This window comes from Chenopodium quinoa, unplaced genomic scaffold, assembly GCF_001683475.1.
Source record: "Chenopodium quinoa cultivar QQ74 unplaced genomic scaffold, ASM168347v1, whole genome shotgun sequence".
In the NCBI taxonomy this organism is placed as follows: Eukaryota; Viridiplantae; Streptophyta; class Magnoliopsida; order Caryophyllales; family Amaranthaceae; genus Chenopodium; species Chenopodium quinoa.
Genome location: NW_018743252.1, coordinates 281981 through 293368, shown reverse-complemented (window position 1 = coordinate 293368; position 11388 = coordinate 281981). Strand labels below are relative to the sequence as shown.

Below are 11388 nucleotides of genomic sequence, written 5' to 3'. Positions count from 1 at the left end.
AAAACCGAAATGAAAACAAAAAAATTAACATAAAATTACCTTTGAGCAGTGACGGCTTGAAGGAGAGGAAGATTTGAAGATGGAGAACTGGAGAATGAAAAAAAAAACGAGAATGGAGAGATCGAAAAAAAAATCAAAAAAAATGAAACGAAAACAAAAACAATTAACTAAAATTTACCTTTGAGCTATTGAAGGCTAAGAGTTCAGAGCTTGAGAGTTGAGAACTTGAGAGTGAGTAAGGATTCAACGCTTCGATTTGAGGATGAAGAAGAAGAACGGTGAATGCTGTGGAATGAAGAGGATGAATGAAGAACCTAATTGCCTTTCAGTCTTTCACAGTTTCACGTTTCACTTTTTTTTTTTTTTTTTTTTCTCTTTTGCATAATATATGAACCACATGTTTATTTAATTATTAAAGAATCAAAATATCTAAATTCTAAATCTAAAATGTGTTTTTCCTTTTGGTTTTTGGAGGGAAATTTCCCACCATATTTTGTTGAAATTGTCAACCAAAAAAATGAAATTAATTTTCCACTTTGTAAAAATCAAAATTTTTAATTTTATTTTAATAACATTAAACAAACTTTTATACAATTAATTAATTACATGACTTAAAAAAAAACTAATTACATTTCTCGGATCCCGATAAAACGATATTCACCTTCATAATATCAGCTTTTATAATTTTTTTTAACACACACATTAAAATATTAAGTTCTTTAAATTATAAAATGTGAATCGGTTAGCGTGTAATTTCTAGGCGTTGCGATTAATAAAAAATCGAAAATTGTTCAATAAATAATGATGTCATATCTTAGAGAGTTAGAAGTACTACGGATTTGTTATATGGTTATATTTATATCAGTTTAGCTGTACCTATAAGCAATACACTTGTAATCGTGTAAACTTATAAATGATATAGTTGACTAGTAGATTAGTACATAAATACAAATTACTTAATTAGATATGAGTTATGTCTACATGAGTGATTGACTAATATGACTATATGAGCAATTGTCAATTTAGCATAGCTGCATAACAGATTAGCAGCGTACTAGACTATCATACTCGGTAATATACTAATACCATTTCAGTATTTGATCTACTAGACTCAAGTTAAAAGTTACTCTTTCTGATTAACTTGTTAGTCTAATTAAGTAATTACTAATTACTAATTAGTGACTTAAGCCTTAAGGGTAAACCAGTAAAGGATATACAAAAATATAATAATCTTATGTTTCTCATCCCTTTATACTAATAATATCTAACTATGAGAATATGAGATGGTTATATGTTATGTATCTGTATAATCGATTGAAGGAATCAACATTACCTTCTTCTTCATTAATGTTTTCTTTCATTATACAAATCAAACTACTCTGTAATATCTTCATGTATAACTTTATGCAAATATATAATGATAAACGAGTCTTAATTATCAGTCTTGTTGACTAATTAAGTATCGAATACCAAATTGCAAATTTCGATGTCACAACAACTCATCAAATCATGATTATGACACTATTAACTAAATGATCAAATCAGAAGCAGATAATAATCTGATAGTAAAACAATAATACATTAATGCACTAAACTTTTATAATCTACTTCATAATAAATTAGTAAGATCAGTATAGCTAAACTTAAATCATAACATGATATGTATTTATAAAATTAATGAGAATTTGCATATAATATGATGCCTCAATATGAAGTGATGAAGTCTCGGCTTGATATAAAACTTGTTAACTAGCAAAAAGTTAGAAAGTAGTACAAAATTTTTTGAAATCAAAAACAGACTCGAACCGTAATTTAGTAAATCTGAAATAAAACCGATCTAAATAATGTTAAATCGTAGAAGAACCAAACCCGTGAACGAACCGAACCAGTTATAACCGAACTAAAATAAAACTAAACCAAAAAACAACCGAACCGTTTCCAACCTGAAACTGTTTGAACCGGGATAATAACCATTTACACCGAACCGTTAACAAACCGCAACCCGTCTGCACCGAACCGTTTACTACCTGGAATTTTTACAACCCGCACCGTTTACAAACCGAACCGAATTTAAACCGGGTTAAAAACCATTTACACCGAACCGTTAACAAACCGCAACCCGTCTGCACCGAACCGTTTACAACCCGAACCAAATTTAAACCGGGTTAAAAACCGTTTACACCGAACCGTTAACAAACCGCAACCCGTTTGCACCGAACCGTTTACTACCCGGACCGTTTACAACCCGAACCGAATTTAAACCGGGTTAAAAACCGTTTACACCGAACCGTTAACAAACCGCAACCCGTTTGCACCGAATCGTTTACTAACCGAACCGTTTATAACCCGAACCGAATTTAAACCGTTCAAGAATAAACCGAAACCGAACCGAACCGATAATTATTTAAACCGAACCGAAACCGACCCGTAAGACATTTGAACCGATTTCAAACCGAACGGATTTCAAACCGAACCGAAACCGAACTGTCAAACGAACTGTTTTTCCTCATCTTGGTGTTTATAAATTTTTTTCAAATCTAATTTTGTTATTAAAATAATTTCATTCTTTTAATTAGTTCCTTTCTACATACGGACTATCTAATGATTTTAATCTACTTAATTATATGTTACGCAAAACAAAATACACTACAACGAATTTCATTTGTGATTCAGAAATAAATTTTTCTACTAATTTCTGTAAAGTTACAAACAATCTCTCGTCTTTCCACATAATTATTTAATTTTTTTGTTTCCGTCTTTTAACCTCTAAAATAATCGCTTAGCTTGCAGAAAACATTCCAGCAGCATATGGAACACCAGTCTGAGGGATCCATTTGTCGCCGCTAACGAACAACTTAGCAGGAGTGAAACCATCAGCTTGTTGAGGGCTCAAAGTCTTGAGTCCCGCCCATTTAACTCTCTTAGATGTATCAGCACCTGTACCTTTGTTTTGGTACTCGGCGTAGAACAATGTGTCAAGGGCGAAGGTTCCTCTCCATTCTGTCCATCCTTGAGGAGCGATGCAGTCATCTATGTTCGAGTACATGAAGATGGTTCTAGAGTACTCCTTCCATGGTCGTCCCAAGTAGGCTGGGAACTGAGCCTTTACTGCCTTGTAGTCAGGCTCACCGGAGATTGTACAACCTTCCATCACGAACCCTCCTGGTCCTTTCTCCTCGGTCCTACCTTGGGCTGTTACCATACATTGTTGGTTGGGTCCTGGCTTTCTTACTAGCAACTTGCAGTTTTGGAACACTGCTTGTGCATCACCAAAGATGAAATCGATTGTGCCTGAGATTGTACAGTCTCTGTAGAATTGACGACCTCTTACTGCGTACAATGTGTCTTGGTGTCCGCTAATGTGGCAGTTGTATATGACGGCGAAATCACTCACCACCCTTAAGGCAACTGCTTGGTGGCCTTGTGGTCCTGCAGTGTTCTCAAATCCTATGTCCCTTGCCATGAATCCATCTCCAACAGCGCCTATATTAATTGTAATTGGAGAAAATTATTAGCATATAATACATTTTTGAGATATATCTAGCATATTTTATAAGTGAGAAAATTGCACCTATAATTTACACGTAAGTACTTACCAACCGTTGAAGTCTTAAAAGTTTGAATACCATCAGCAAAGTTCTTGCTCCCTGTGATGATAGTCTTAGTAGGTCCATCACCGACCAGAATGACATTAGTATGCTTCTTTTCGATGAGGACGGTCTCCTTGTATGTACCTGCCTTAATGTAGATAATGAAGGGGATTTCGTTCTTTAGGGGCACCTTTCCTACGGCTTCACCAATGGTCTTGTATTGGCCAGAACCATCTTGAGCGACAATAGCATCAGGCTTAATCTGAGAGACAGGGACGTTCATAATTTTGCGCTTAGGGTCATTGACCCAAGGAGGCATCTCACCAGCAACCCACACTCCCTTACCTGCCTTGTGAAGAAGACGACGGTGAGCTGAAGAACCAGCACCACTACCAAGGGCACTAAGGTCAAGCCCTGGGATGTCAAGGTATTGAAGCATAGATTTGGCCTCAGTGATGATGTTCAAGGCATTGCTGCTAAGCTCACGCGACACATTGAAGAAGCTACGCATCTTAGTACCTGCATCACTAGTAGAATTCTCAAACGCCTCGAAACAAACCTCTTGATAAGTAATGGCACCACCAATCCAAACCCTTAGATCTTCAAGGAAGTCATCAACATTATCCATCGTAAAGGCACCCACAGAATCCACTGTCCTCTCAAGGTCATTAACGGCATAGCCAACCACTTCCTTACATATCTCCAAGCCTTCAGCTGCACGAGGATCATCTTTAGCAGCCTTAATCGTGTTGGATTTCTCCAATGCTTTTGTTATCTCGTCCTTTGCCACCCTAAATGCCGTCTTCACCAACTCCTTTGGGTCGGTAGTGTTTCCAGCCGAATTACTCAGGGTTGTTTCACAAGCTTGCTTGTACCGCGTTGGTTGGCATATGCTTTGGATTGCTTTCGTACCGGAGGCAATCTTATGGTCATCTCCGCCACCTTTGTTGGGTCCGTCATTACCATGGCCATACTTCGAAACACCAAGTGTAACAGCCGCTACACATGCCACCACACATATGGCCGATATAGCAATAACAATAGGGCTCTTTCCCATTTGGTAAATTTTTTTTTTTTTTTGTTTTAAGGGTAAGAAAAATGTGGTGGGATTAGTGTTTTTTTTTTTTTTTTTTTTTTTTTTTTTCTTGTTTTTCTTTTTTGATTGGTAGAGCTATTGGGGCTTAAGTCCCTATTTTTATTTTAATTATTGAAATTGTACAAGCCCCCAGAAGGCTCTATAATGCTATGTAAGATTGCTGGGAAGAAGTGTTTAAATAGAGGTAAAATGCTAAATAAGAAAAAAAGAATGATGTAGCGCATCTATAGTCAAGATTAGAATTTTGTGGTTATTTTCTAAGTTAAAAAAGTGTTTTGAATCCTTTATCTTCGTTTGGTTATTTTGGGGTTGATTAATTTTAGGACAACCAGTGGATTGCAATGGTCTTAAGCTTTGGTGATTGATATTAGTGGAGCTAATAATATCATATGAAATGAACACTGTTAATTTACTTTATTTAGATTTATGCTATGTTTGGGGTAACTCATAATCATTGTATAATGCTTAACAAAACTATATTGTCAAAAGAAATACTACAATATAAACTTATTACTTCTTCAGTTTTTATTTAGTTGACACCATTTGATTTTTGCACTATTTACAAACTATACTTTGACTAACTTTTATGATCTAAAGTCATGTGTGATCTTATTTGAATTGTCCCAATATATATTTTATTAATATCCACTTTTTATAATATCACAATGCTTATAATTAAAGATATTAATCGTAAAAAATGTGTATTCGTGATAATAGAAAAGTGTTCATTTAAAAAAAAACAGAGGTAGTATTACACTTACAAAAACGAGTTCATACGAAATTTTGGTGATAAAACTGTACATGATATGAAAAGAGTAGTGCTAATCATGTATTTATTAGAATGGAAAATTATATTCATAGTAAATATAGTACTTCGTATTACAATTACTTGAATAGGACAAATTAATTAACATAAAGCACACTCACCAGTCACCACTATGATGTGACTTATTTCTTATCCAACGAAAAACACTATTTCATTTATTTAAAGTCAATGCTATAAGTCTAAGAACTGGAAAGTGATCAAATTTTATAATTGTATAGACTTTCTATATTTTTCATTTTACCTCCAAGGACTTTTTCTTAACAGACAAAAGTAGAATATATTTAAAGAAGGCAAACATACTGCCTTTGCATACAGCCGTCAGAAAGATTAACCAAAGCACCAACACTAAAAGTTTTTATCACCCAAAAAAGAAGACACAATCGGCAGTAAGATTAGTTGGAAGCAGCAGCTTTCATTTTAGTCTCATAGACTTATGGTTATTAATTATTAATTTATTTACGATTTTGCCGGCAATAAGATGATAAAGTGGGGCTTCCTCGGAAAAAAAATTGAGGAAAATAAGATGATAAAACGAGAGTAAAAAAATTACACATGACTTAACCTTTAAATTTCTTTCAATTACTATTCATTTTTCTCATAATATAAGTGTACATTATAAAAAAATACATTTATGTTTCTCCATTTGACTTTTGATAACTTGTGCATCACTCTGATCGAAGACTAATTACCATTGGAATAGTGTACACAAGAACATTAATTGTTTGTTAGAAGTTAATACATGGCTTAAAAATAAAGTTGTACTTCGTACCTGATGACTCCACCTTGATTTGCTATACTTTAGTTTTGATATGATCATATGATAGTGTGATGGAAGTCAAAAAGAGTCCAATATAATTATGTATTTATTTTGTGGTGGACTTATATTATTTTTGCTATTATGTTGCTCGTGTATGTTTTTATCTCTAACAAATTACAAATCTATTTTGCAGCTTACTTATAGAAATAATGATTAATTTTGTTTTAATCAGAATATTTGATTAGCATTGCTTTTGAATTTCGAATTTATGTTGCTAACCAATTTTTCCTTAAGTTGAATATTTGTTTGACAGATTTTTCTAGAAGATTTCTGTTAACAAATATTTTATATTCTGTGATTATATTTCTGTCAAGATAATTTTGTTAATAATTTTATCTTATAATCTTGTTAATTATTTTATCTTATAATATTGGAATTTTATCTTATGTATGTTGTGAATAATATTTATCTTATATTGCCTAACCTCGTTTCAAGGAATTTGTTAGCCTGCTATTGAAACAGATTACAGCTGGCTGATATCTTCAAAGATAATCGTTGAAAACAGAATGCAGCAGCTTGCAAACGTTCAAAATTCAAAAGGCTGAAAATTCTGTTGAAGCAAGTTTTAAGGAAATCTGTTGAAGAATTTCAAACCGTTTGAAGTCAGCTTCACAACGTTTGAAATCAGTCTTGAAGCCTTATAAATAGCGTGAAGACTTGCTGGGATTAATCATCGAAGAATTCAGAAGTTTTTATGCTATCTAAAGTTGTATTTTCTCTCATTCAATCATAGTCTGTTTATTACTTAAAGTGAGGGAAAAATCGAGAGTGTACACTTGTACTTAAATTTGTATTCTTGAGTGTTACACTTCGGAGTAAAGTTATAATACTCGAAGTTATTCTTGAGTGAGGGTTAGCTTTTATTTCTAGGAATTGAGTGTCTAATGTGTAGCGGGGATGCTACGGAGAGAAGATAGTGAGATCCTCTAGGATGCTTTAGAGCTCTAAAGGAGGAAATAAAAGTTGGTTTAAAATCCTGCGGGTCTAACAACCATAGGCGGAGACGTAGGCCTTTGTGCTGAACTTCGTAACAATTGTTTATTTCAGCATTTACTTTTGCCTTGTTCTTGCTTTCGTTTTTGTTTTAAATATATTTTAGCAAAATCCAAACAAACGTTTCTAACATTCTGATTAGTAACTGTTTTACTTTATAAATAGTTTTCAAAGTCTTGAATTTTAAAACAGAGATCAGTTTATTCCGCCCTGTAACTGATCTCAAGGTCTTGACTTATCAGTTTTGCGAAAATTGCCCATATTCTATTCAATCCCCCCCCCCTTCTAGAGTATTAGTACGTTTGTTTCATCACTATCGTGATCCTTTCAGTACCCAATAGATGCCAACTTCTATTGCCCAAACCTTCATTCTCCTTACCCTTGGGGGTGTTACTCTTTTCTCAAACACTATCATTGATCGTTTACCCACTAACCCAAATCGAAGTTGACCAATGTGAAAATCTGGCCCAAAAAGAATTTCTCCTTATAGAAAAAATGAAAACTAAATTATAACTTTCCAATTCTACATGTCTTAATTTTGGTCTTCAAAGGTATTGTGATATAACACAAGCATAAATCCGCTAAGACTTCCACAAATTTTATCTTCAATTTTATAAATTAAAGTTAACATAAGATTTCCTTGATGTCATACGTATGAATCCAAAAAAAATAAACTATAATTACAAACTTGAAAAAAAATTATGAACTTTAATAAACTTATGAACCTTTAACTTGAATGAAATTATGACGAAACCGTACAAGAATCTTCTCATAATCATATTGCTTAGATTTGTTGTTAAATCTTTCTTGTATGGATTTATGTATAACCATCATAAGACCAAATAAGAACTAAACATGAGTAATAAAATCAGAATTAATCTAGAAGATGAATAACTTTTTTCAAGAGCAACCCATGCTCACCTCATCTATAATGTTCATTACTGAGAATAGTAACACAAGAATCATCTCAATACTCACGAAGTCGTGAACACCATACGCCGGGTGAGCCAGATGACTCAAAAGCAGGACTAGATCTTCTTTCATCCCCTTGTTTTTTCTTTTCACAACACAAAAGAAATGGGTAATTAGCACCATGTCCTTCACCTATAATTTCTTCCCTTCTGCCAAGCTTACTCGCATTTGTCGGCCTTCTAATTCCTATGTTTAAGGAAGCGCAAATAATGTGTTACTATACAAAATTTTATAAACTATACTACTTCAGCAAACATCTGAACAAGGCGAAACAGATTGTAAAAGGAAAAGAATGTGATAAAAGATTACCACTCCATTAAGAGATTCAAGGGCACTTTCCATTTCTGATCTTGTTGAGTAACAAACGAAACCATAGCCTTTTGACTTACCGGTCTCTCCATCAAACAACACTCTTGCTCCCACCACCTTTCCATACTCTTGAAACGCTTGGTACAAGCTATCTGAGGTAACTGACCAAGACAAGTTACCAACGAACAATTTGTGATCGGTCTCTGGAAATAAGGGCTCTCTCTTCCTTGGATTATCAGCAAAATTCACTCTCAAATATCGCCCACCATATTCCTGCATCGAATAATCAAAGCATCTTAGTAATTATTTCGTCTTTTGGTTGATCGCCCTTGTGCATTGAATTTTAACAAGGCCATCTTAAATGATTGATCTCATGATATCCGCTAATTGCCAAACAGGACCAAAACGAATTCTAAATTTGTCATTTCACAAATTGCTACTTCGTATTTTGTACATGTGCTTTCAAATCACCTTGCAACATCCGACTAAACCACTATGTTATCATAACAACCAGTTAAAATCCGCGTTAACAAAACAATTAAGCATATTGACACATTCAATTCACATGTATAAGATGAATTTACACTAAAATCCTAGCCACTTCCAAGAAACTGTAACACTAGAACTATTTTTCGATAGAAACTTTTAACTTATGATTTTAAAACTAAAATGCAAGACTGATAGATTCTTACACTTCCATCCAAATTCTCAATAACAGCATTGCAATCCTCAACACTGCTCATGGTGACAAATGCAAATCCTCTGCTTTTCCCTGTGTCTCTATTATATAGAACCTGTAAAATGCAGTAAATTTGTAATATATTAAAAATGATGATATCTAATTCGTGCTGCAACACTTTGACCAGCATAGAGTATTAGGATGTTGGGTCGAATGTGTTAAACTAATTAAGAAAATGTGTAGAAGATTTTGATTTAACGAAATGTTTCACTAAGAAAAAACAATCATTTTTATACAATTAATACTTTAAAAAACAAAAAAAAAAAAAAAAAAAAAAAAAAAAAAAAAAAAAAAAAACATTGAAGGGATAACTAAATAGGAATTAATTAATAAGGTTGTGTCACAACGGTAATATATTAAAGCTAGTTTATACTCTTTCGTATAGGGGTGCTTGAGTTTCTAAGTGAATTGCAATCCACTTTCAAAGTCATTATGATATCAGCATAATCCATTATACACTCGGATATACCTAGCCGCTAGTCTGCCTAAATCAGAAGACTACTCAGAAATTTAAAATAAGAAATTACAAAAAAAAAAGAATAAATAAATAAATGTCAAACATGATACCTCAACCAATTCAGGGGTGCCATACTCTTGGACAATACCAGCAAGTTGAGCACTATCACAATGATAAGGCAAATTCCCAAAGTAAAGCTTAGTATTCACTTGAACTTCATCATCTTTCTTTTCACTTGAACTTTCACTTTCAATTTGTGCTTCATCTTGTGCCTGCTCCACATCACCTGCAGTTTCTACCACTTCCTCCTCGGTCACCGCAGCAGCTATCCTCGGGGCTCGCCGCTTGTGGGATACGCAAGCGATCGGAGTTGATTCATTTGTAAAACAATAATGTTGTGAAATTAAGGGTGAGTATGATTTCTTTGTTGAACCAAATTTTACTTGGATTGGGTCAGATGGTAGTTGTTTGTTAGTTAAAAATGCGAAGGATGGTTTCGGTGTCGAAAGCGAAGATTGCACGGTTGTGCTAGCGGTTGCTGCGGCAGCCATGGGTAAAAGAGTTAGAGTGTGGAGGTTTTGTGTGGTGTTTTTCCCCCTTTTGAGCAGCTCAGGCAGTTTGGTAAGAGTTTGTGAACAGGAGTTGGCTAAAATATGAGGTTGAGATGAGGAAATTCTGGCCAAAGAGAAAAGGAAAGGCTAACTTAATGGATTTTTGGATAAGGTTATTAGGAAATACTTCCTCTGTTTTTTTTTTATAGTTGCAATAATTTTCTTTTCAAACTTGTTGATATATGATTTCAATCATTAATATCTTTAATTACTAATATATAAAAATTATAAACATTTGATATTAAAATAATATAAATCGAGACGAATCTAACAACATCACACGTGACTATATTTTTGCATAATTATAAATCATTAAAGGTAGTCAAAGTGGAACACATGAATAATATAAAAGTCAAATTGTGACAACTATTAAAAAACAAAAAGGAAGAAATAAGAATTAGAATTTGGATTGAAAAGTGTTTTTTCCTTAGTTTCAAATTAGATGACACATTTGTTTTATCATATTTGTTAATGTATATATTCAACTGTAAATATATCTAATTATCAGTAAAAATTTTAAAAATTTGATATTTTGAAAATACATATTGAGAAAATTTTAACAATTCTACCCCCATTATGCTTTTTCTCATCTATAAATCACAAAGGCAAGTCAAAGTAGAATTTTAAATAGTGTTAAGAGTTGAGTACTTTCTACTTCTTCTGTTCCAAATTAAGTGAATCAATTTGGCTAAAATGATTGAAAATGTATAATTTTGACCATTAATTCTTTTAATTAGCTATACTCTTCCTTCATTTTATTTAAGTGTAACATTTTGATCCTCATTTAGGAGCTTGAGTTGGATTTGTCAAATTAATATGTATGTAGAATTTGTTGGGAAATTTATATATAGAAAAAAGAAAAATACAATGTATTAGATAATTTTTGGAACGAATGGTGTAATTTCTATATCCTTAATGGTTTCCCTACTTTTCTTCATGTGCAATCTAAAAGATTGTTGTATTTTAATATTTTTAAAC

At 33.2% G+C, this 11388-nt stretch overlaps 2 protein-coding genes across 2 annotated transcripts; both read right to left on the bottom strand.

Moving 5' to 3' along the window:
- Nucleotides 1–2508: 2508 nt before the first annotated feature.
- On the bottom strand, nucleotides 2509–5328 carry LOC110734974 (pectinesterase-like). The gene is made up of 2 exons (XM_021915097.1): nucleotides 3597–5328; nucleotides 2509–3483 (listed from the first exon to the last, which is right to left on the bottom strand). Exons 1-2 carry the CDS (start codon nucleotides 4645–4647, stop codon nucleotides 2780–2782), a joined length of 1755 nt encoding a protein of 584 aa, XP_021770789.1. The 5' UTR covers nucleotides 4648–5328; the 3' UTR covers nucleotides 2509–2779.
- A 2693-nt stretch (nucleotides 5329–8021) lies between these two features.
- Nucleotides 8022–10575, bottom strand: LOC110734973 (28 kDa ribonucleoprotein, chloroplastic-like). Its single transcript, XM_021915096.1, has 4 exons — nucleotides 9910–10575; nucleotides 9296–9397; nucleotides 8604–8876; nucleotides 8022–8480 (listed from the first exon to the last, which is right to left on the bottom strand). The coding sequence occupies exons 1-4, from the start codon at nucleotides 10348–10350 to the stop codon at nucleotides 8427–8429; spliced, it is 870 nt and encodes a 289-aa protein (XP_021770788.1). The 5' UTR covers nucleotides 10351–10575; the 3' UTR covers nucleotides 8022–8426.
- Between the last annotated feature and the right edge of the window lie 813 nt (nucleotides 10576–11388).

Coding starts and splice junctions, on each gene's coding strand:
- LOC110734974 (XM_021915097.1), bottom strand. CDS start 4,647: ATGGGAAAGAGCCCTATTGTTATTGCTATATCGGCCATATGTGTGGTG. Junction 3,484..3,596: donor TTTTAAGACTTCAACGGTTG/GTAAGTACTTAC, acceptor CAATTAATATAG/GCGCTGTTGGAGATGGATTC.
- LOC110734973 (XM_021915096.1), bottom strand. CDS start 10,350: ATGGCTGCCGCAGCAACCGCTAGCACAACCGTGCAATCTTCGCTTTCG. Junction 8,877..9,295: donor TTGAGAATTTGGATGGAAGT/GTAAGAATCTAT, acceptor TATTCGATGCAG/GAATATGGTGGGCGATATTT. Junction 8,481..8,603: donor TTGAATCTCTTAATGGAGTG/GTAATCTTTTAT, acceptor CCTTAAACATAG/GAATTAGAAGGCCGACAAAT.